General features: G+C 36.9%; 2 protein-coding genes across 2 annotated transcripts; both read right to left on the minus strand.

Moving 5' to 3' along the window:
- Positions 1-2385: 2385 nt before the first annotated feature.
- On the minus strand, positions 2386-5886 carry LOC105437728 (salivary glue protein Sgs-3-like). The gene is made up of 5 exons (XM_030976394.1): positions 5874-5886; positions 5112-5156; positions 4538-4594; positions 3603-3714; positions 2386-3338 (listed from the first exon to the last, which is right to left on the minus strand). Exons 1-5 carry the CDS (start codon positions 5884-5886, stop codon positions 2756-2758), a joined length of 810 nt encoding a protein of 269 aa, XP_030832254.1. The 3' UTR covers positions 2386-2755.
- A 12481-nt stretch (positions 5887-18367) lies between these two features.
- Positions 18368-19539, minus strand: LOC115920528 (salivary glue protein Sgs-3-like). The gene is made up of 2 exons (XM_030976396.1): positions 19514-19539; positions 18368-19475 (listed from the first exon to the last, which is right to left on the minus strand). Exons 1-2 carry the CDS (start codon positions 19537-19539, stop codon positions 18368-18370), a joined length of 1134 nt encoding a protein of 377 aa, XP_030832256.1.
- Positions 19540-26168: the final 6629 nt, after the last annotated feature.

The raw sequence follows: 26168 nt of genomic DNA on the forward strand, positions 1-26168 counted from the left end.
GTTATGCGCGAATCTGTAACTGTTGACCAGGTGGTGAGATAAAAGAGCGCATTAAATTTCAGGATTTAGAATTCCTATCATCAGAAATGGTATCACAGCAACTGTTCGCTGTCCCTTCCAATGATTTCTCATCATTATTGTTAAATGTGTAATGAGTAGAACAAGCGAACACAAACTTGTGTAATTTCATCCTTTTTCCAACTGCAAAAATACAGAAAACACGCCAAAACACGTCAAAACACGCATTAGCCAACATAATAGTTATCGAAGGTTGTATATCATGGATTAAATAACGGGGCATGACACTCACAAATTAGCGCATTATCCTAAAATATTGAGTTTTTGTCAGGATCTAATTTTTCTTTTACCAACTCTGGTACACAAATTATAGGAAGGGCGGAGTACTAAATTGGAAAAATTGTTTGATGCACTATTCCCATTACATTCCCCAAATAAAGTTTATAATTTACACTGAAATTTTGCCGGTAATTTGATATTTTGTAATAAATGTGAAACTGGTGCATGGCCTCCGAAATTCCCCGCAGTGGAAGCGCGGTTCGGAGCATGGAACTTCAAAGCCAAGTGGATTGTTACGCTTTAGAACTCACGAAAGCGTTTGAATAAATTTCAAGAATTACCACTCCTTTCTTTCACCTCCCAGCTTAAAATTTTAATGTCACCTTGTGGCCGGCGTTATTTTGTAACATTTTATTCTTTGTACATATGAAAAGTCATGGAATGCATGTATCGATCTTTTGTGAATTAAATAGATAATTAATAAGGAACCATGTGGAAGGGTAAATAGAAAGAAGGAGAAAAGAAAGGGGGGGTTCTATAAGCTAACTTTATTAGTTTTTTAATGTTGGCATAGATACCCCCCCGCCCCCCTAAAAATAAAGAGACACATTATAATCTCTGTAGGTTATAATATACACGATCTATATTAATACGCCGCAATATAATAAGCGTGCATAAATTATGTCTTGATGGTATACACGACCGTGATACATTTTTCTTTTGTCTCTCCCTTTTTCTTCTTTCTCTCCCCATTTTTTTAAGGGGGAGGGGGCGTTTAAATTTGTCTAGAGAATGGAGCTGTAGCCCCAAAGTCTCAACAGTATGCATGCGGGAGAGGGGGTTTACTAAACAGTTATCCTCCCCTCTCTCTTCTTCTTCTCTCTGCCCTCTCTTTCCCTTTCTTACCCATTTCACTCAGGATATCCAAGTATGTTTGATCTCGACAGCTGGTTTCTAGACTCCCACGTTCTCGCTCCCTCTCTCCCTCTCTCCCTCCCCTTCCTTCAACCTTTCACTATTCATTTTTATTATTATAAGTAGGATTATATACTTATTATTGTAATCGTTCCTGTTTTCCTTTAAATATTTTTTATATATTTTTGATGTATACATGCATTTTTTTTAATTTTTTTTTTTTTGGGGGGGGGGGGGGGGGGGGGGGGTCTTAAGCTTATTAAATAGCCCACGCATTAGAATTTATTTAAGTACAATTTCGCATGACTGCTTTCTTTCATCATGATTGTCAAGTATGCTGTAAAGCATTCCTTGTGTTCAGTTGTTTGATGTTTTATTCCATATGCAAGTTACAATAAGCAACAACCTGAATAAATAAACAAAGTTGAAACAATTAAATATAAATGAGAACATGTTTGAAAAACACACACAATAGAGATAAACATACATTATTTTCATTTGCGACCCCAAGATAAAGATTCCAAAAATATGGCGTCAAGAAGACTCATGATATTAATGATAAACAGGTTGTTTATATTCCATTGATTAAAACGTTATCAGTATTTCATGGAAATAACCAGTATCTAATCACAAATTAAGTTCTTCCATCGTTATGAATAACTCACCCAACACATAAATGAATACAACCATAATCTCCCATTAAAATTTCATTGAATTAGTGGTTTATATGAAAACCACACACCCTGGCAATCTGGCCTAGAGGACCGTTTCCTCTTATGGTACTCTCCTTCATACATGTTGTTTGACAACACTTAAAGGAATAATAATTACAAATCATTGTAATTTAACTCTAAAACACAAAACTGAAGACCATTCAATGACTATAACCGCAAATGATTAACTCTCAGAATATTATTCTACAACTGTTTTGCTAAATGTGATTATAAAGAGTTAACCTCAACAACACATTCTAAAACTATACCTCCTAAAGAATACAAATATCCTAGCAGATAACATAGTAACATCCAAATCATCTCGATCAAGTGACCGTTACGTACGTCATAGAACTTTCTCATTATAGCTGTGGAATGTTTAGGCTAAAATGACAAGTGCAGTGTGTTAAAGCTTTTACTCAGAATATGTGTGAATAATACTTCCTAGAACTACAAAGAAAGAGAATTTAACAGACTTTACATAATAAAACAATTTAACATAATAACGGTATTTATGCAATGGTAATTTCTGGGTGATGTATCTGTTTCTTTAGTAATCTGCAATGTATTAAAAACATGATCCCATCATCATCATCTTCAAACCAACCTAATTAAATAATGTTAAAAAAAATATTCATGAGAGTTTAGCGTACACAAAAGAGAGGAAAAGAACACTGTTCTGTAAATGCAATGTCGTTGAGATACGATTAATTCTATTTTTAGGGGAAAATATCCTAACGAAATTTTGGTATAATGTAAAGCAGAAATATTGATAAGCTGCATTGGACAGTATTTACAGGTATCAAAACTCCAACAACCTATTTCTCTTTTTATCTTTTTGGCTTTTTCTTAGGTCGCGCCTGTCGAGAAGTTTTGGATTTTCGTGTTTTGGGTTGTTTAGCTTTAGGAGGTTTCTTTTGTGTTACTTTGGGCTTTTTCGCTGTCTTTGGCGCCTTCTTCTTGGGTGCCTTAGTTTTCTTCGGTTTTGAGGTGGTCCCCTTCGGTTTTGAGGTGGTCCCTTTCGGTTTCGAGGGGGTCCCCTTCGGTTTTGAGGTGGTTCCTTTTGGATTTGAGGTGGTCCCCTTCGGTTTTGAGGTGGTCCCCTTCGGTTTTGAGTTGGTCCCTTTCGGTTTTGAGGTGGTCCCCTTCGGTTTTGAGTTGGTCCCCTTCGGTTTTGAGGTGGTCTTCTTCGGTTTTGAAGTGGTCCCCTTCGGTTTTGCGGTGGTCCCCTTCGATGTAGACTTTCTTGATGCCGTCAGCTTTTGTCGTTTCGTAGCTGGACCAGGAATGGTGTTAGCCTGTCGTTTTGGAGCTGCTGGGCGAGGATTGTAAACCAGCCTAGCTGGAGCTGAAGAGGCTCGATTCACGTTGGTTGTGATATGATGATGATGCACGGCCGGTACTGAAGGGGCGCTTCAACAGAGAAAAAAGTGAAGGGAAAAAACAGAATGCATCAAGGTTCTGAGTATTGGCATTACTCTCAGTAATTAGGTAGTGAAATCCGTTTGAAACTTGTAGTAAGATATAACTATAATACTCTGAATGCCTCTATGAAACCTTTGCTTTCAGAAATCCTCTCTGTTTGAAATAAACATAACGTGAATGGAAGCATTCTTGGTGAAAGCTGACATTATATATTTTTTTTAATTAAGTACATGATTGTAATGAGGCCTATACCTGTTGTAATTGTTTGTCTGTTGACCAATCACATTGTTCCCTGACACATTACTGGCCCCTGAAGCATTAATGGTGTTAGTGCCGCCAGTCTGAGTCAGTGTACGCGGTTGCTCTATTGTTGATAAAAGTGTTAGAAAATCAGAAACATTCATATTATCTTATTGTATCATATCAAACTTAAAATTTAAACTTAAAATCTTTAAGGCGAATTTAAAACCCAAATCCCAAGTAAAATCGGTTCCTTGGAGATTAAGTCAAGATGTGCGAATCCTCTGTTAACAAACTTCGTGTTTATTAGGTAATACTATATATTATATATTATTGCAAGAGAGTAGTTCATTTTATTTAACTAAATTACTGACTTCAAAACAAGTATTTGCAAATCTCCTTACATCAGATTCCACACTTTCTTCATGAAATTCATCTACAGGTTGAATTGAATGAATTGAATGAATTGAATGAACTGAATTTAATTGGAAAAAATGATATACATGTACGTATAAACCCTAAATCACGATATCAAAAGTCCTATGCATATCTAATTTTCTGTGAAAATCAATCTAAAAGGGGTCATGAACAATAAAATCGTGGAGAACCGACTGTAGGTAAGCGCTGCTGGTTTGTCAACGCCTATATATTTTGTAAAATGGGCGCAGATCAAAAATGAATACAAATCTTGATTAAGATACTAAATGATAAATGCTTGGCTTGAAACAGTCTAACTGACTCATAAAAATGACATTTTTAAAACCACAAAGATATGAATATATTAATTTTAAGAGCAGTTAATATTTAATTTACACTTCTGATTTGAACTAATACCTTGTGTGGTGGATACCAAAGTTCTTGCTGAAAATTAGTCTACACCTACATATATTGCAAGAGATTAATTCATTTAACTTGATAACTGAATTCAGAACAACTTGTCTAATCACCTTCATCAGATTCGTCCTCTTCTTCTTCAGATTCGTCCTGCTCTTCATCAGATTCGTCTACAGGGTGAATTGAATGAATTGAATTGAAAAGAAGGTGATATATGTATAAGCTTTAATCACGATATCAAATGTCCTATGCAGTATGCATATCTAATTTTCTGTGAAAATTACGATAAATCAATTCAAAGTGCGCCATGATCAGTAACATCATGGAGAACCGACTGTAGGTATCCATTGCAGGTTTGTCAATGTGCATATATTTTGTAAAATGGGCGCAAAAAAAAGATGCAGAACCTGCAAAGATGAATAAAAATCTTGATTAAAATACTAAATGATAAATGCTTGACTTGAAACGTTCTAACTGACTGATAAAAATGACAATTCTAAAATCATAAAGATATGAATATATTTACGTACAGTTATTATTTCATTTTACACTTGTGATTCGAAAAAAAACCATGGGTTGTTGAACTTAAAGTTGGTGCTGAAAATTAGTCTAAACCTAGATATAATTTCAAGAGATTAATTCATTTAACTGAATAACTGAATTCAAAACAATTATTTGTCTAATCACCTTCATCAAATTCGTCCTCTTCTTCCGCTTCTTCATCAGATTCATCTACAGGGAGAAATTGAAAGAATTGAATGAAAAGGAAATTGATATTTGTATAAGCTCTAATCACGATAAATGTCCTATGCATATCTCATTTTCTTTTTAAAATGTCGATAAAATAATTTTGAAGTGCGTCATGAACAGTGAAATCGTGGAGAACTGATTGTAGGTAAGCCCTGCAGGTTTGTTAATGTCCATATACTTTGTACAATGGGTGCAAAACAAAAACGAATACAAATTTTGAATAAGATACTTAAAGGGAAATCTCACCCAAATAGACAACTACTTCAAAAGAAAGCAGACAAATCATAGAAGCAAACTAATGAAAGTTTCAATTAAATCTGACTAAATATAAGAAGGTTATACTTTTTTGAAAGTTGTAATCACTACAAGTATATGGGCACTTCAAATTGGCTGAAGCGGTAATGTCAATGTGATGTAGTGCCGGACTACTCTCCCATCTGTTCCATCATAATTATATACATTTTTCAAAAAATTCATTGCTCAGGAGGTCTTTTCTTTTTAGAGGACTTATGATAATAGGCTATCTATAATACATTTTGAGTATAGTGCCCCAAGGGAAAAGGAACTTACTAGAAAAAAGAAGAAATTAATGATATTTTTGTACATGGCAAATAGGAGAGTTATCCACGTGATACATCAAAATACACTGACCGCACTACCAATTTGAGATTCGCATAGACTAAGATAGTGATCTCATACTTAAAACATTCATAACTTCCTTATTACTATTGGTCTGATCATTTCAAACTTTTGCCATTCTGTTCCTCTTATTTTTCTGCTTGCATACAAATCAACTTAATACCAGAGTTCAGTCCTTTAATGATAAATGCTTGAAACGTTTTAACTGACTCCCGTTATAAATTACAATGTTGAAATCATAAAGATAGGGATACATACGGAGCAGTTATCATTTAATTTACACTTGTGATTTGAAATTATAATTAAACAAATCAAAAAATTAAAATACATGAGATAGGCCTACTTCATTTTATCATTACAAAATTTTAATATATACAAAGGGTTTCAAATTAATGATCGGACAGAACACCCGTGCTGTTAGAGTTACAATTTCAACGTTTTTGGAGGGTAAAACGATTACCGATTTACCATCGTGATAATCAATTTATATTTTTTCGAAAATTTACGCAAAAACATCATCATCAGGAATCATAATAAAATTTTAATGATTTTCATGCTATTTTTGACACAGAATGATGAGCCTTACAAAATTGTTTCTTTCTCAATCTATTTCATTTCAGAGAGGAACAAAATCAATGCATCTTTCTTTTCTTTTTTACCTGAGAGTATTCCAGTTTGACTTCTGCCAGCTTGCCCCGAGTCCGTTGACGCTTCGCCTGCATACAAATGAAATATGTGATTGAGTATAGTCCAAAGATATAATCATGATAATTCTCAATGCAATATCCCAGAATGTGAATTACAATGTGTATATTGTAGACCTAAATTTGAGCAGAACCTTGGGTTTTTTTCTCCTCTCTCCTATTTTTTCCCTGACAGGTTCTGGTTCTGGATTTTACTCCGACATAGCGGGATCCCGCATGGCGTCAGAGGGTTCAATTTAGCATGGTAGAAGTTTCAAAGATTTAGCTTAATGATACTTAAAGGTACTATATGTCCCATTTGCAGGCCAACAAAAAATAAAAAGGTTAAATTCCAACGGCATTTGAAAGATAATACTTATTTAGAACTTCCCTAAAAAAAAAGTGGGCTTGAAAATGTCTTTAAGTAGGAAAATAACGACTATTAGTTGTCAAATCGATTTAAGTGCTACCAAGTCAGTAAGTAATAGTCTGATTTTCAGACCATTGTATCAAATGATCGTACGTTTTGTGCTGCACAAAGATTCAATCAGTTTAATTTGGCAATTACAAGAAATAGTTTATTGATGTAGACAAATGCTCACAGGCGCGTACGCAGGGGGGGGGGGTTGAACCCCCCCCCCTTTGGTATTTTTATGTGTGTAAACCCCCCTAACCCCCCCCCCCCTTGGGTTTTTTTTTTTAAATTATAAAAAAAAATATAAAAAAAATATGCCCGCCATGACTGACCTAAAAAGCGGTGACCTTACCCCCCCCCCCAACGAAGAAAAATGTCAATTTTTCAAATTGTGAGCCCCCCCCCCCTTGAAAAAATCCTGCGTACGCCACTGAATACTCAGGTACCCTTTACAGCTCTTTTACAGTATTTACAGTATTTTTTTGAAATTCAAATGTCACGTTTTATATAAATCAATTATAGTATATACAAATATTGTTTTTTTTTTTTAATATTTTGTATTTGATTTTTCAATAACTGCAGAAACATCTGCAAAAAATGCACAATACGATTATAATAAATGATATAGCACACAAAATAATCCAATCATGCTACCTTATTTCAAAATAATTTTATCACTCTAAATATTATTTTTATTAACAAATCTTTAGGAAAATTACATAACAGTTAAGGGCGTATTAATCAACGTATATTCCAGAGTATATTTTTTACAATATTATTTCCTTCTTTTTTGGTTTAAAATGCGTACCACATGCAGTTTGACAATAGTTTAATAATCATTGACCTACCTCCCAAATGCTTTTCAGCTAGCCTGACTAAGCCTGCTTCTTTCAGCGCTTTCTTCAGGATTGGCCGTTGTTGTTCTTTGGAGGTCTTATCACGCCAATCATTTAGCATTTGCTTGGTTCCCTGATTCGTCACAATGGCACCCGAATAGTTGTTAGCCTTATAGATATTCATTTCTGCAGGTATATAACCTAGCTTAAGACCCAGTCCGTCTAATTTTTGGTTGATGCCAATACCTCTGGCAAGGGCTTCTATTTCCATATCAGTGATGGCCGACGCCATGTTTTACTCTGCCATGAATAGAAGGAATTTTTTTTTTTTTGTCTTCTTCTTCTGGGAATAAATCACAATAATGATTAGCATTAGCATATGCTATCCATCAAAAGTCAGCAAAATATGTTCGGAGAAATGCAATGGAAAAATAGGTGACCACTATATGGTGACAATGAAAACTGATAATTTCATGAATCTTCTATACTGCTATTCATCATAAAATTTCGAAGAAAAAATTAGTTCATTGCACCGCCACTGGCATGTGGAAAATGCTTAAAATATCAACTTAAGAAGACAGGTAATCTGACCTTTTATGATTTATTTTATTATTCACACCATTATCTTTTGTCTCTGTCTTTGAAGCGTTATGGGAAATTAAATTCTAAAATGGTTACTCGTCCCCCCCCCCCCCCCCTCTCTCTCTCTCTCCTGTGCTTTTTTTTTTTTTTTTAATTGTGAACATCAATACTAATTATGCTTCGTATTCTCGTCATAAAAGGAGGGACATTCTCACTTAGAAGTCTTAGATGGTATCACACATAGATGTCACTGCAATCATGCCGATTCCTAACAAGGCAGATATATTTGCATTATAACCTGTACTGCATCCGCCACTAGCTATACCAGTTATACCACCACCAACAGCGACAGTACGGTGCACTATTTTCGAATTTCATTCAAGTTTTGCCAATTTTGCAAACATAAGATTATAACAATTGTAATTAATTGATCTTATTCCACTTACCTTAGAAGATAATTTAAGTAGATTGAGTAAGAAACTGAACAGGTTGTCGATGTACGCCGTACGCCGTTAAGTATATACGATTACAACACATTAATAATTCAAATCATGCGTATTCCATTTATATCTCGACCATGCAAATTATGGTTCAAAGTTCACGTGATAACAAGGCGGGAAAAACAGTTGCTCTGGGGAAAACCCAAGAGTAGCGTAGGAATATAATAAGCGGTACATGCATACATATAAATTGAATTTTCAAAGCAACATTATGTTACAAAATCAATTTTGATATACGGTATAGCTCGTTCCCATTATATCCAAGCACAAAACTTGCACTCATACACCCATTGGAAGGAATTTTAAAGTGGTACGGTTTCAGTGGGGTCGACGGGTTCGAAATGAAATGACAATTTCCATGGTAAGTTGATACAAGTGGAAATTCAGTGACGTAATGAAAAAAACGTTTGGGGGACAGTGAAAAAGAATCCGCTTTACCAGTATCCTCTAACATGTTACATGCAGGCCCCGCGGAACATTCTTCAAAGTGGGTGGGGGGCTATTTTCGATCAGTTAAGGTCAGGTAGAGCGTAGTGTGCGAAGTGAGTGGAGCGTAAATTGGTGTGGGTTCGCCTTAGGGCCTTTAGTGGGGTCCTGAGGGGGCAGAACACCCGTATATTAAGCATTGAATCACGGTCACATGAGCATATTTTTATACCTCATTTGTGAAACTGGCAGGTCACTATTCTTTCTTTCTTTCTTTCTACTTCTCTTTAACATATTATATATTGATATTCATAGGATTCAGTATACGAGTAAATTTCTACACTCACTCAATATTCCGGAAGTACATGTAAATCTGAAAAATGGCTTGAGGACAACTCCTTGGCCTTGGGGAAGATTTTATCCCTAGGTATCGGGCGACGGCTGAGGACACATCGGGGGAAAAGGGGTGGCAGTGACGGATTTGAAGACCATCTTAAATTGTGGTCTATCAATGCACGCTCCCTTCGAAATAAATCCACAATTTTTCATGACTTTGTTAGGGATAACAAATGTGATATCGCTGCTATCAGTGAGACATGGCTGTCTGCATTTATAGACCACCAGGTTATCAATCTTTTTCACTGTTCATTAATGAACTCTCAGATCTGTTGGATGAGAAATTGTATAAATTAGCTCCTCTGGTTATCACAGGAGTTCTTAATGTACATTTTTATAATCATTCTGGTCATTCTGGTCAGGAACTCCGATAGAATGTTGTACTCTCGCCTACGAGTCATACCCGGTATCTCTGATCACTCTGCTGTTACCTGTTTGCTCCGTTTCGACAAGCCCAAACGGAAAGATGCAACTTTCTCCTCTCTTAATATTAAGGGCATCAACAGGACTGATTTCGGCAACGATGTTACTAACAGTAGCATCATGTCTTCATCAACATAGAGCGTCGATGCTGCCGTTATCCGCTACAACTCAGAACTCTGCAGGTTACAGAACTCCCAAGCTCCAGCCAGGACTCGGAAAGTAAGATCTCATCAAGACAGTCCTTGCCACCATGACATCACCGAAGCGAAGAAAGATTGACCGAGAGATGTTTTGTGCTCAGAGGGACCGGGTGAGCCAGGCGCGGATCCAGGATTTCTTAGGGGGGGGGGGCCCAAATTTGAAATTATGCGAGCCAAATATTGGTACGTTATGGTGGCCAACGGTGACGTAATGCGGGGGGGGGGGCGAGTTTCCCCCTCCCAGGCTTTGACGTTTCATTATATTGTTAGAGAAAGAAGACGATTCGTTGTACCGTTCTCGAAAATAATTCTCGTGTGAATTAAGTTTTTCCCCTCCCGCGCGAAGCGCGGAAAATTTTACGATTTATTAAATTATTAGAGAAAGAAGACGATTCGTTGTAGAGTTCTCGACTATTAATCCTTGTCTAAATTCAGTCCCCCCCCCTCCCCCCTCCTGCGCGAAGCGCGGAAGCTTTGATGTTTTATTAAACTATTAAAGAAAGAAGACGATTCGTTGTAACGTTCTCGACCCTTTATATTCGTCTGATTTCAGCAGTTCCCCCCCCCCCTCCCGCGCGAAGCGCGAAAGCTTTTACGTTTCATTAAATCATAAGAGAAAGAAAACGATTCGTTGTACAGTTCTCGACTATTAATCCTTGTCTAAATTCAGTCCCCCCCCCCCTCCCCCTCCTGCGCGAAGCGCGGAAACTTTGACGTTTTATTAAACTATTAAAGAAAGAAGACGATTCGTTGTACCGTTCTCGACCCTTTATCCTCGTCTGATTTCAGTTCCCCCCCCCCCCTCCCGCGCGAAGCGCGGAAGCTTTTACGTTTCATTAAATCATTAGAGAAAGAAAACGATTCGTTGTACTGTTCTCGACTCTTAATCCTTGTCTAAATTCAGTCCTCCCCCTCCCCCTCCTGCGCGAAGCGCGGAAACTTTGACGTTTTATTAAACAATTAAAGAAAGAAGACGATTCGTTGTACCGTTCTCGACTCTTAATCCTCGTATGAATTCAGTTCCCCCCCCCCTCCCGCGCGACGCGCGGAAGCTTTTACGTTTCATTAAATCATTAGATAAAGAAGACGATTCGTTGTACTGTTCTCGACTCTTAATCCTTGTCTAAATTCAGTCCCCCCCTCCCCCTCCTGCGCGAAGCGCGTAAGCTTTGACGTTTTATTAAACTATTAAAGAAAGAAGACAATTCGTTTAACCGTCCTCGACTCTTTACCCTCGTCTGATTTCAGTTCCCCCCTTTTCCGCGCGAAGCGCAGAAGCTTTTACGTTTCATTAAATCATTAAAGATTCGTATTACCGTTCTCGCCTCTGAATGCTCGTCTGAATTCAGCCCCCCCCCCCCACCTCCCCTCCTGCGCGATGCTTTGACGTAGTATTATTAGAGAAAGAAAACGAAGCGTTGTACCGTTCTCTATACCCTTAATCCTTGTCTGAATATCAAATATGTTCTTTGTCTGCTCCTTTTTCTTCCTACGTCCTCTTCCGATTGGGGGGACCGCCCCCCCCCCCAACCGCCCCCCCCCCCCTGGCTACGCGCCTGCGGTCAGATAAACACATCTTGATACCTTGTCCGACCCCGCAAGCTCAAGGGTTTAAGGCGATAAATTACAGTCAGATATGCATTCAGGGGCCGCCTTAGGGCCCCTGGTGGGGTCGAGGCGGCGGAGCCGGCCCCGGAAGCTCAGGGGTTTTAGGCGTTTAATTAAGGTCAGTTGAGCATATTTTTGTGTATACCTTATTATTTTGTGACACTGGCAAGTCACTATTTGGCGTGGGGTCCGGGGGGCGGAGCCCCAAAAAATCAGGGGTTTTAGGTATTAAATTACCGCCAGATGATCATCTAAGGGTCCGCCGTAGGGCCCTAAATGGAATCCAGGGGGCATAGCCCCCGGAAGCTTAGGGGTTTTAGGCATTTAATCACGGTCAGATGAGCATATTTTGATGCCTCATTATTTTGTTAACACTGGCAGTTAACTATTCTTACTTTCTTGCTCTCATTCTATTTCATTTCTCTTTAAAATACTTTTTCAAGAAAAGTGGGGGGGGGGGGGGGCTCGAGGCTCTCGGTCCCCGCCGTACCTCGGGCCTAGACATGTAGGAATCTCAAGAATCATATTTTTTGCCTGGTTGTAAATTTAGGAATTTGTCATTTTCCAACAAACACATACAAACGTATAATTTACTAAACAGTGAGGAAAAATTTCGGAAATTATGTCATTTCAGCAGTATTTGTAATCCACCGTTGTGGAATTAGAAATAAACCACTATTGAATATGATTTCCCCCAAGCCCCCCCCCCCTATCAGTACGCCAGTATCTCCTCTTTTCCCTTTTTCTTTCCCTTTCCTTCCTTCTCTCTTATTTTTTTTTTGATTGGGGGGGGTGGGGGGTGGGGGGGGGGGGGTTAACAGCCTGGGAGGCAAGGCCCTTTCGGCCCCCCGATCTCCTTCTTCCCCCTTTTCTTTTCTTCTTCCTCTTCTTTCTTTCCCTTTTTCTCCTTTTTCCCTTTCTCCCTTCTTTTTCTTTCTTCTCTCTTTTTTTTTTTTTTTTTTCTGCGGGGGGGGGGGGGGGCCAAGGCCCGCTCGGCCCCCCCTGGATCCGCGCCTGGGGTGAGCTACCTTGTCTTCTAGGCGAAACGTTCGTATAACACTAGACTCATCGAGGACTGCGGCGATGATCACAAGAAACTTTACAATGTCGCCAATCGACTCTTGAACCGCAAACAGCCTTCTCCATTGCCCTCATAATTATGTTGACGGCAAATCCATGGCCGAAACGTTTATTCAGTTCTTTTGTATAAAAGTTTAAAAAATCCAAGATAGTCTTAATCCAAATGTTATACCACTTGAACCTGTCACCTCTTCCACACTAAGGACCTTTCAACATACAACCGCACATGAAATTCTTTCCCTTCTTCGTAATTTGCATCATAAATCTTGTCCATTAGATCCTGTTTCTACCATCCTTTTAAAAGATTGCTATCCGATATTTGCCCCGATTATTTCTCACATTGTTAATCTAAGTATGAATCAAGCCATTGTACCCTCAGTCTTAAAAAACAGCTAGGGGCGGATCTAGGGGGAGGGGGCACAGGGGGCAAGTGCACCCCGGCAAAAAAAATAAAAAATTAGTACTCACCATTGGTTGCCTGTAAAAGAACGTATAATTTCAAAAATCCTTCTTTTAGTTCATCAAATCATGAACAGAACAGCTCCTGAATACAACCAGTCTTTATACCAGGTCCCCTAGTTAATATGCATAATAGCATACACCTGCCTTTAATAGCAGTTACGCTAAAACATACACCCGCAAATTATTATTCATTAAAATATGAGGATGTTAACTATTATCTAGATCTATTAGGAATAAATCATTCCATAAATTGGGGTAAAAAAATTATTTCACCTTTATGACTAACAGTGTATATAGATTCGCATTTCGATAGGAAGTGATACCGGTATATCATTGAATCCAGGTCTCTTATTATTTACACTTGGCTGGTTAATGAATCTCTTATACAAAATAAACAACTAGGGTCAATCTTGAGGGATGGGGGGGGGGGGTGACAAACCTTCCCATGAAATTTTAGCTATAACATTTTAGATGTATTGTGAAGATGCCTTTATTTTTTATTTATGTGAAGATTCCTTAGAGCTAAAATACTGGACCAAATTTTCGATTGCAATGTACTTTATGAATAATCGCTTCTCACAAGTTACTCTAAAATTGTTCTAGGAGAGGGGGGTCACAGAAGGGGAAGGGTGCAAATTCTGAAACCTATCACCCTAACTTCATGATTCAGACTGAAAATTATGACTATCACCTGGACCAGAACTCATGGAATGGGTAGGGTAAATTTTGACCAACGCTATGTACTTAAAGGTAATGCAAAATTGTTTCCTTAAAAAAAAGGTTTCTGAGTGTCTTTGTTCAGTTTGCTTGTTTGTTTCGTTATGTTATGGCATTGGAGTGCACATTATATTTTGTCAAGTTTGAAAAGTTATGCGCTAATCTGCAACTGTTGACCAGGTGGTGAGATAAAAGAGCGCATTAAATTTCAGGATTTAGAATTCTTACATCAGAATTGGTATCACAGCAAAAAGTCCGGTGTCCCTTTTAATGATTTCTCATCAATTGTTAAATGTGTAATGAGTAGAACAAGCGAACACAAACTTGTGTAATTTCATCCTTTTTCCAACTGCAAAAATACAGAAAACACGCCAAATATTAGCCAACTTATAGTTAGGCCCCCCAAAAAATCATTTGGTTGTCCTCGACCGCCCGCTCGTCATTTTCGGGCGGCTCGCATTTTTTTTTTTTTCTTAATATTTTTTTATTTTATTCATTTATTTATTTATTTATTTATTTTTTTTGGGGGGGGGGGGGGGGAGCAATCTTAAATGCCAAACATACCATTTTATGCATTTGCAAGGATCAAAATGCGTCCCGTTGCCAGTTTTGTCTTTTCAGTACGCAATTAGGTATTTATTAAACTTGCCATTTTTATTTTTTTTATGTCAAAATGCCGTTCATTCAAATCAGGTTCTGAGCATTCTTAAACTCATTTTAAAGCCAATCTGTACTAGTTTACAGGAAGGATTAGACCACCCTTCAAGGTCACTGGGCAGATGGTTATCTCATCAAATCAGCTCTCAGTTAGTATAAGATAAAGAGGATCATGGGGGACCAATGGTCACCGATTAGGCATTGTTTGCTACATAGAGGGCGCAAGTAGCTATAAGTAGTACAATGGAGATTTAAAAGGTGCTGTATTTCAAAGCCCAAAATACTTTCTGTGTTGGTCTTGATATTCAGTGTACATTAAACTAGTCTTTTACCATATTAAAGTGTTTTATAGACTGTGTTTGTTTAAATGCTTGACAATCCCAATGATTTTTTTTTTTTTTATGGAAAAACAAAAAACAAACACAAAAAAAAACACAAAAAAAAAACACTAAAAATGAAGTAAAAAAAAAAAAAAATAATAATAATTTAAAAAAAATCCGCCCGCCCGCTCCTACTCCAGAAAAGCAATCGAGGACAACCAAACAATTTTTTTTTTGGCCTTATCGAAGGTTGTATATCATGGATTAAATAAAGGGGCATGACACGCACAAATTAGCGCGCATTATCCTAAAATATAGAGTTTTTGTCAGGATCTAATTTTTCTTTTACCAACTCTGGCACACAAATTATAGGAAGAGCGGAGTACTAAATTGAAAAAATTGCTTGATGCACTATTCCCATTACATTCCCCAAATAAAGTTTATAATTTACACTGAAATTTTGCCGGTAATTTGATATTTTGTAATAAATGTGAAACTGGTGCATTGCCTCCGAAATTCCCCGCAGTGGAAGCGCGGTTCGGAGCATGGAATTTCAAAGCCAAGTGGAATGTTACACAATTCATTGTTACGCCTTAGAACTCATGAATGCGTTTGAATAAATTACAAGAGTTATTACTCCTTTCTTTCACCTCCCTGCTTATATTATGTCACCTTGTGGCCGGCGTTATTTTGTAACATTTATTCTTTGATCACCTATATGACAAGTCATGGAATGCATGTATCGATCGTTTATGAAAATGATTATATGAACCATGTGGTAGGGTTAATAGAAAGAAGGAAGAAAAAAAAAAGGGGGGGGGGGCTCTATAAGCTAACTTTATTAGTTTTTGAATTTTGGCATAGATATCCCCTCCCCCTCAAAAAAGAGACACATTATAATCTCTGTAGGCTATAATTATATACGATCTATATTAAGAAGCCGCAATAGACCCTAAAAGCATGCATAAATAATGTCTTGATGGTATACACGTGATACAACATTTCTCTTTTGTCTCTCCCTTCAGTTTCTTCTTTCTCTCCTCATTTTTTTCAAGGGGAGAGGGCGTTTAAGTTTGTTTAGGGAATGGAGCTGTAGCCCCAAAGCCTCAACCGTATGCATGCTGGAGAGGGGGTTTACCTTTTTAGTAAACAGTTATCCTCCCCTCTCTCTTCTTCTTCTCTCTGCCCTCTCTTTCCCTTTCTTACCCATTTCACTTAGGATATCCAAGTATGTTTGATCTCGACAGCTGGTTTCTACTCCCACGTTCTCGCTCCCTCTCTCCCTCTCTCCCTCTCCTTTCTTCAACGACTCACTATTCATTTTCATTATTATAAGTAGGATTATATACTTATTATTGTAATCGTTCCTGTTTTCCTTTAAATATTTGTTTATAAACATACATTATTTTCATTTGCGACTCCAAGATAAAGATTCCAAAAATATGACGTCAAGAAGACTCATGATAATAGATAAAAAACAGGTAGTTTATATTCAATTCATTAAAAATTAATCAATATTGCATGAAAATAACCAGTATCTAATCACAAATTAAGTTCTTCCATCGTTATGAATAACTCTCCCAACAAAAAAATGAATACAATCATCAAGTGAATTTCATCAAATAATTAAACATAATCTCCCATTAAAATTGCATTGAATTAGTGGTTTATATGAAAACCACACACACCCACACTGGCAATCTGGTCTAGAGGACTTAGAGGAATAATAATTTCAAATTATTGTAAATTTTACTCTAAAACACAAAACTGAAGACCATTCAATGACTATAACCGCAAATGATTAACTCTCAAAATATTGTTTTACAACTGTTTCGCCAAACATGATTATCAAGAGTTAACCTCAACACATTTTAAAACTATAAATCCTAAAGAAAAAATATAACCTAACAAATAACATAGTACTATCCAAATCATCTCAAATTACTGATTACTTAAAACTGAATGCATATTAATTCAACACAACTCATCATTCAAAAACAATACCAAAGTTATAAACTAACAACAGAATACATCTTTAAAAAATTACTAATTATCTAAATAAATATCAAACTTGACAAAAGGGTAATCTTCTAATGTAACCCCAAAGCCTGCCGAGACTTCTACCTCTCTGTCTGCCCCTTGAATGGGGAGCAGTGCAGGAGTGAATATGGCTAATACCTCTGCCCCCTTAAAAAAACGGTTATACTCTCTATTGGAAGAGGCTGACCCTTGACTAAGTGACCAGTATGTACGTCATAAAATATTTCATACCTGTGGGATGTCATGTATAGGCTAAAATGAAGTGTGTTATAGTTTGTTAATATGTGTGAATCATACTTCTTAGAAGTACGAAGTTTGTAACAGATTAACTCCTTTGGTTCTTCCTGTTTACTTCCTGACGAGTGATTGATTATTTATTGACAACAACAGATAGATATTGAATTGGTCTTTTCACCATAAAACAGTCCAATTTTGACTTCTTACACAAGCAAGAATAAAATATGTGGGAGGTAAAGGGCATATTTAACTGAGTCATTTACCGTTGCTCCAGACGTTGGTGCAGTATTCTGAAACGAGGTTGTTCTATGTCTAGGAATATGGATGCGTCTTACAGACCTTTTAACAAAATTAAAGGAATATATAGGCTAATTAAATCATACATGTTTATGTTGTTTGTTCAACAACAAAAAAGACAAAAGGAATACACATTCATAATATCACAAATGATGAGTGAGCTGTTTAAATAAATGTATATATTTATACATACTAGTTTTATCTAAAAAGGTTAATGCTCTCTCAGTGAAAACGTTCCTCTGAGAGGCCCTGTACAATAATACAAAGATCACATAAAAAAGGAGAATTTAACAGACTTTACATAATAAAACAACTAAACATAACGATAACGGTATATATGCAATGGTAATTTCTGTGTGATATATCTGTTTCTTTAGTAATCTACAATGTATTAAAAACATGATCTCATCATCATCATCTCTAAACCAACCAAATTAAATTATGTAAAAGACATTCATGAGAGATTTACCGGACACAAAAGAGATGAAAAGAACACTGTTCTGTAAATGCAATGTCTTTGAGATACGATTAATTCTATTTTTAAGAAAAAATCCTAACGAGATTTTGGTATAATGTAAAGCAGAAATATTGATAAGCTGAATTGAACAGTATTGTCAGGTATCAAAACTCCAAAAACCTATTTCTCCTTTTTTTTTTTTTTTTTTTTTTTTTTTTTTATCTTTTTGACTTTTTCTGAGGTCGCGCCTGTCGAGAAGCAGTTTTCTTCGGTTTTGAGGTGGTCCCCTTCGGTTTTGAGGTGGTCCGCTTCGGTTTTGAGGTGGTCCCCTTCGGTTTTGAGGTGGTCCCCTTCGATTTTGAGGGAGTCCCCTTCGGTTTTGAGGTGGTCCCCTTCGATTTTGAGGGAGTCCCCTTCGGTTTTGAGGTGGTCCCCTTCGGTTTTGAGGTGGTCCCCTTCGGTTTTGAGGTGGTCCCCTTCGGTTTCGAGGTGGTCTCCTTCGGTGTTGAGGTGGTCCTCTTCGGTTTTGAGGTGGTCCCCTTCGGTTTTGAGGTGGTCCCCTTCGGTTTTGAGGTGGTCCCCTTCGATTTTGAGGGAGTCCCCTTCGGTTTTGAGGTGGTCCCCTTCGGTTTTGAGGTGGTCCCCTTCGGTTTTGAGGTGGTCCCCTTCGGTTTCGAGGTGGTCTCCTTCGGTGTTGAGGTGGTCCTCTTCGGTTTTGAGGTGGTCCCCTTCGGTTTTGAGGTGGTCCCCTTCGGTTTTGAGGTGGTCCCCTTCGATTTTGAGGGAGTCCCCTTCGGTTTTGAGGTGGTCCCCTTCGGTTTTGAGGTGGTCCCCTTCGGTTTTGAGGTGGTCCCCTTCGGTTTCGAGGTGGTCTCCTTCGGTGTTGAGGTGGTCCTCTTCGGTTTTGAGGTGGTCCCCTTCGGTTTTGAGGTGGTCCCCTTCGGTTTTGAGGTGGTCCCCTTCGATTTTGAGGGAGTCCCCTTCGGTTTTGAGGTGGTCCCCTTCGGTTTTGAGGTGGTCCCCTTCGGTTTTGAGGTGGTCCCCTTCGGTTTCGAGGTGGTCTCCTTCGGTGTTGAGGTGGTCCCCTTCGGTTTTGAGGTGGTCCCCTTCGGTTTTGAGGTGGTCCCCTTCGGTTTTGAGGTGGTCCCTTTCAATGTAGATGCTATTGATGCCGTCACCTTTGCTCGTTTCGGAGCTGGACCAGCAATGGTGTTAGCTTGTCGTTTTGGAGCTGCTTGGAAAGGAATGTAAACCGGCCAATCCGGAGAGGCTCGATTCACGTTGGTTGTGATATGATGATGATGCACAGCTGGTGCTGATGGGGCGCTTCAAAAGAAAAAAAACGAAGGGAAAAAACAGAATGCATCAAGGGTATGAAAAATATTGGCATTACTTACAGTAATTAGGCTGTAAAATCCGTTTGAAACTTGTAGTAAGATATAGCTATAATACTCTGAATGCCTCTATAGAAAACCTTTGCTTTCAGAAAACCTCTCTGTTTGAAATAAACATAACGTGAATGGAAGCATTCTTAGTGAAAGCTGACATTATATATTTGTTTTAATTAAGTACATGATTGTAATGAGGTCTATACCTGTTGTAATTGTTTGTCTGTTGACCAATCACATTGTTCCCTGACACATTACTGGCCCCTGAAGCATTAATGGTGTTAGTGCCGCCAGTCTGAGTCAGTGTACGCGGTTGCTCTATTGTTGACAAAAGTGTTAGAAAATCAGAAACATTCATATTTTTTTATTGTATCATATTAAACTTTAAATTTTAACTTAAAATCTTTAAGGCGAATTTGATACTTCAATCCCAAGTAAAATCGGTTCCTTGGAGATTAAGTCAAGATGTGCGAATCATCTGTTAACAAACTTCGTGTTTATTAGGTACTACTATACATTATATATATATTATTTAGATTTAACTAAATTACTGACTTCAAAACAAGTATTTGCTAAGCTCCTTCATTAGATTCCACATTTTCTTCATGAAAGTCATTTACAGGGTGAATTGAATGAACTGAATTTAATTGGAAAAAAATGATATACATGTTTTTATAAACCTTAAATCACGATATCAAAATTTCTATGCATATCTAATTTTCTGTGAAAATGATATATAAATCAATTTAAAGGGGTCATGAACAGTAAAATCGTGGAGAAACGACTGTGGGTAAGCGCTGCTGGTTTGTCAAAGTCTATATATTTTGTAAAATGGGCGCAAATAAAAAATGAATACAAATCTTGATTAAGAATAAGATACTAAATGATAAATGCTTGGCTTGAAACGGTCTAACTGACTCATAAAAATGACAATTATAAAACCACAAAGATATGAATATATCAATTTTAAGAGCAGTTATTATTTAATTTACACTTCTGATTTGAACTAATACCTTGTGTGGTTGACACCAAAGTTCTTGCTGAAAATTAGTCTACACCTAGATATTATTGCAAGAGCTTAATTAATTTAACTGAATAACTGAATTCAGAACAAATATTTGTCTAATCACCTTCATCAGATTCGTCCTCTTCTTCTTCTTCAGATTCGTCCTCTTCTTCATCAGATTCGTCTACAGGGTGAATTGAATTGAAAAGAAAGTGATAAAGCTTTAATCACGATATCAGATGTCCTATGCAGTATACATATCTAATTTTCTGTGAAAATTACGATAAATCAATTCAAAGTGCGCCATGAACAGTGAAATCGTGGAGAACCGAGTGTAGGTAAGCCCTGTAGGTTTGTTAATGTGCATATATTTTGTAAAATGGGCGCAAAACAAAGTTGAATAAAAACCTTGATTAAAATACTAAATGATAATGCTTGACTTGAAACGTTCTAACTGACTGATAAAAATGGCAATTTTAAAATCATAAAGATATGAATATATTTACGTACAGTTATTATTCCATTTTACACTTGTGATTTGAGATAATACATACGGTTGTTGATATTAAAGTTGGTGGTGAAAATGAGTCTACACCTAGATATTATTGGAAGAGATTAATTAATTTAACTTGATAACTGAATTCAGAACAAAATATTTGCCTAATCACCTTCATCAGATTCGTCCTCTTCTTCTTCAGATTCGTCCGCTTCTTCATCAGATTCGTCTACAGGGAGAAATTGAATGAATTGAATTAAAAGGAAATTGATATTTGTATCAAGTTTTAATCACGGTATCAAATGTCATGTGTATATCTATTTTTTTTTTAATGACGACAAAATAATTTTGAAGTGCGTCATGAACAGTGCAATCGTGGAGAACTAATTGTAGGTAAGCCCTGCAGGTCTGTTAATGTCCATATACTTTGTACAATGGGTGCAAAACAAAAACGAATACAAATTTTGAATAAGATAGGAAATCTCACCCAAATACACAACTACTTCAAAAGAAAGCAGACAAATCATAGAAGCAAACTAATGAAAGTTTCAATTAAATCTGACTAAATATAAGAAGGTTATACATTTTGGAAAGTTGGAATCACTACAAGTATATGGGCACTTCAAATTGGCTGAAGCGGTAATGTCAATGTGATGTAGCCGTGCCGGACTACTCTCCCATCTGTTCCAACATAATTACTAATTTTACATTTTTCAAAAAATTCATTGCTCAGGAGGTCTATTATTTTTAGAGGACTTATGATGATATGCTATCTATAAGTAGTGACCCAAGGGAGAAAGAACTTACGAGAAAAAGAAAAAAATTAATGATATTTTTGTACACGGCAAATAGGAGAGTTATCCACGTGATAGGCCTACGTCAAAATCGTAGAGATATATATCTCTATGGTCAAAATACACTGACCGCACTACCAATTTGAGATTCGCATAGACTAAGACAGTGATCTCATACTTAAAACATTCATAACTTCCTTACTATTGGTCCGATCATTTCAAACTTTTGCCGTTCTGTTCCTCTTATTTTTTTGCTTGCATACAAATCAACTTAATACCAAGGTTGGATTGTCCTTTAATGATAAATGCTTGGCTTGAAACATTTTAACTGACTCCTATAAATTACAATTTTGAAATCATAAAGATAGGGATACATTTACGGAGCAGTTATCATTTCATTTCACTTGTGATTTGAAATTATAATTAAAACAAATAAAAAATGAAAATATATGATATACCTCCTTTTATCATTAAAAAATGTTAATATATATACAGAGGGTTTCAAATTAATGATCGGACAGAACACCCGTGCTGTTGGAGTTACAATTTCAACGTTTTTGTAGGGTAAAACCATTACCGATTTACCATCATGATAATCAATTTATTTTTTTCGGAAATTTACGCAAAAACATCACATCGTCAGGAATCATAATAACATTTTCGTAATTTTCATGGTATTTTTGACACAGAATGACGAGCCTTACGAATTTGTTTCTTTCTCAATCTATTTCATTTCAGAGAGGAACAAAATCAATGCATCTTTCTTTTCTTTTTTACCTGAGAGTATTCCAGTTTGACTTCTGCCAGCTTGCCCCGAGTCCGTTGACGCTTCGCCTGCATACAAATGAAATATGTGATTGAGTATAGTCCAAAGATATAATCATGATAATTCTCAATGCAATATCCCAGAATGTGAATTACAATGTGTATGTTGTAGACTAGACAGAAATAACCATCTGATATGGGTAATTTCTTTAATAAAACTGACATTTGTTGACATTCCCCATATACAATACTAATAATAATAATAATAATAATCGGAGGTCTAGTGGAGCCAGACGTAGTCTCAGTGGAACAACCGACGATATAGAGAGACTGAAGCTTTTGGTCTAGTTGTAGACCTAAATTATATCAGAACCGTGGGTTTTTTTTCTCCTCTTTCCAATTGTTTCCCTGATAGGTTCAATTTAGCATGGTAGAAGTGTTCATATGACTTTTGAAAAAGGGGTCACTCCTCTAACCTTTCAAAGATTTAGTATATCGGTACTTTAAGGTACTATGTCCTATTTGCAGGCCAAAACAAATGGAGAGTTTAAATTCCAACGGCATTTGAAAGATAATACTAATTTAGAACTTCCCTTAAAAAAAGAGGGCTTGAAAATGTCTTTAAGTCAGAAAATAAGACTATTAGTTGTCAAATCGACTTAAGTGCTACCAAGTCAGTAAGTAGTCTGATTTTCTGACCAATTTACCGAATGGTCGTACGTTTTGTGCTGCACAAAGATTCAATCAGTGGGCTATTGATGTAGACAAATCCTTTACAGCTCATTTTATGTATGTTATTACCAAAGAAGAAAAAAAGCCAGTCAGTCACTCAATACTGACAAAAGTGTCTGACAGTGAAGGCTAGCAAGTAAACGGGTTTCCTTGCATAATTTGAATATTAGGATACTGCTAACGTTTAAATTTTACAGATAGGACATACATGACATATTCATAATTCCTGCAAAGTTCTACAGAATTTTAGGTTGGCTGCAAAAGGGACATAGTATCTTTAATACACTAAAATGATAAATGCTTGGCTTGAAACGTTCTAACAGAGCATGAAAAAATGACAATCTAAAAATCGTAAAGATATGAATATAGTTACGAACAGTTATCATTTCATTTACACTTTTGATTTGAAATAAAATCTTAGGTGGCTGATACTATAGTTGGTGCTGAAAATCAGTCTACAGTGAGCATTGACCTCGGATGAAAATAATAGTTAATATGAGTAGTTGCTGAATATTCCTCAAGGTTTTTTTTTGTTTTTTTGAGTAAATAAAGTTGTGTTGTCCTTACATCTTTAGTATTTACATATTTTAATATCAAGATTTACCATTTGCAAAGTGCTCCTTTACTATGGTACATAGTGCACCAGTTTCAGCCTTCTTCAGAGCAGACTCCAGTTTAGCTCTGGTCGCATTTCCTTTGTCTTCCCAAGTATTCAAAACCTCTTTCACGGCTTTCTTATAATCTAAGAGATGCCTTTTCAAAATGCCCTCTGATTGAGCAAACCTAACGTCGAATTGATTGCACAACTGTGTATAATTATTTGACGGATAATTTGTAGCGATCTCATTGTATAGGTCACCAGTATTTTTCAGGATTTTTCCATCTGAAAGAAAAAAGAGAGAAACAAATGTGGTTAAAAATCAATATGCATGTTTTTACAATGTGCTATGAACCATATTTACTGTCACTTTTAGTTGACTATATTCGCATTTATTAAAAAAAAAAAAAAAAAAGTTTTCGGGGTCAAATACCAAAAAAAAATTATGCATACCCCCCCCCCCCCCACTGAGCGAGATATTGGTGGGCGCAATTTTCACATTTTAGGCCCCCCCCCCCCCTATCGGCAAATCCTGGATCCGCCCCTGGTAGAGAATGTATATATAGATTTTGCGTTGGCAAGCCCGATGAGCGCTTATAGACACCATCGATGAATTAAGCGCAATTTAAAACCAAAATATTATCTTCATTATCATCTAAGCAGCACATGCAGTAGCAGTCTTTGATCAGTAATTACATTCTATATTGTCATGAAACATAATTCAAGAGTGTTTACTTGTCTTTTATAAAAAAAGAATATTTCTGGTATTGCTACTTATCAGGTCTCACCATTTGTATCTGTGAGTCCAACCATGGCTACGAGTCTTTTTCTTGAATGGAACTGTAAAGATGAAAGCATTTGAAAGAAAAGACGGAAAGTAAGCTGAAGATGATATTACACAATATAGAAAACGGTGTAAATGTTCATTTATTTTAGGAAAAACAATTTCACAAGGTGGAAAGAATTAGGTTACAGTTTACTTCATTTATTTATAACATTTAGGACAAACCAGAAATATTGTCCCTTTTAAATCTCAGATAATTCGCTTTGTCAGACCCGCATGCACGTGACCAATGTCATCGTTGGCGGGAACTCAGCTCATGTCAAGAGGCGGTATGGTAACATACTAACCTGGGCAGCGTCTCACGAAACCGTCATAAAACAAGTTCACCGACATATTAAGGTTAACACGCGTTTCAATGAGATGTCGGTGAACTTGTACTTATGACGGTTTCATTAAACGCTGACCTGGTCCTTTGGATATTTCAATTATTGATAGTGATGCGTATTGTTGCCCTCGCGACTAGGAATAACAATTATGCCAAGTTTGTACCCTTTTATATTACTATCAGTATCAGTGGATACATGCACTTGTGGTGAAGGTGCGATCGATAAAATCTCTGTTGATCTAACCATGGACCTACTACGATCTTACGAACGACTCAATAAAAAGCCATCTGCTTTTCAAATCAATTTTTTTTATTCATCCAAATTCACAGGAATACATGGAAATTTGTTTTGGTCACACATTGTAAAAAAAACGTAAGATATATAATTATGAAAAACCATATCGTTGTGTTTATAATCACAGAAGAACCATCAATATAAAAGATAGACAACATAGCAATATTCTTATTATTACACATTGAAAATGATGAAAAGGATAGAACATCAGTGTAAAGGAAGGAAGGAAAACCACACCAAACCGATACTTGGGCCCTCACGCTCCTCACTCCACGAACGGGGATTACCCGATCCACTATGGTAAGATACTATTGACAACACGCAGAAGGAGGCAAAATAAGTGACCACTACAAGAAAAACTGTGATAATGCCATTACGAACATGAGCTCGCGCACAGTTTTTCCTTCATAATCATTTTGCCTTCGGCGTAGACTAGAAGGGATGAGATTTAGATGCTTCATGCGCAGCGAGAGTTAAAATACGTCTTGCAAGATTTTCAACATGGATTTCGATTTTGACCCATAATTTCCTAAAAAGGGACCATTAAACGGATTTTTTCAGTCAAGTTGGTAAGTGGAACCGATTTATTATAGCCTAGGCCTAATTTACAATATAACATGCACGAGGTAAAATGACATTTGATTTGGGGGGATTTTCGGGTCATAAAAATATGGCCATAAATGGCCATGGCGTTAGCAAGGGAATGCGTATCTAAACGGTTTCCGTCTCTAAAGAGAGAGCCGACCCTACCCCAATAAGAGGCTAACGAACGAAAG

The sequence above is a fragment of the Strongylocentrotus purpuratus genome, unplaced genomic scaffold, assembly GCF_000002235.5.
Source record: "Strongylocentrotus purpuratus isolate Spur 01 unplaced genomic scaffold, Spur_5.0 spur5_scaffold_9, whole genome shotgun sequence".
NCBI lineage: Eukaryota > Metazoa > Echinodermata > Echinoidea > Camarodonta > Strongylocentrotidae > Strongylocentrotus > Strongylocentrotus purpuratus.

What these genes read in the sequence shown, in the direction of transcription:
- LOC105437728 (XM_030976394.1), bottom strand. An exon ending in AGAGGACGAATCTGATGAAG is followed by an intron (nt 3,715 to 4,537) that starts GTGATTAGACAA and finishes TATCAACAATAG; the next exon opens with AGCAACCGCGTACACTGACT. An exon ending in CAGACAAACAATTACAACAG is followed by an intron (nt 3,339 to 3,602) that starts GTATAGGCCTCA and finishes TCTCTGTTGAAG; the next exon opens with CGCCCCTTCAGTACCGGCCG.
- LOC115920528 (XM_030976396.1), bottom strand. Translation starts at nt 19,539, where the DNA reads ATGCCAATATTTTTCATACCCTTGAT. An exon ending in ATATTTTTCATACCCTTGAT is followed by an intron (nt 19,476 to 19,513) that starts GCATTCTGTTTT and finishes TTTCTTTTGAAG; the next exon opens with CGCCCCATCAGCACCAGCTG.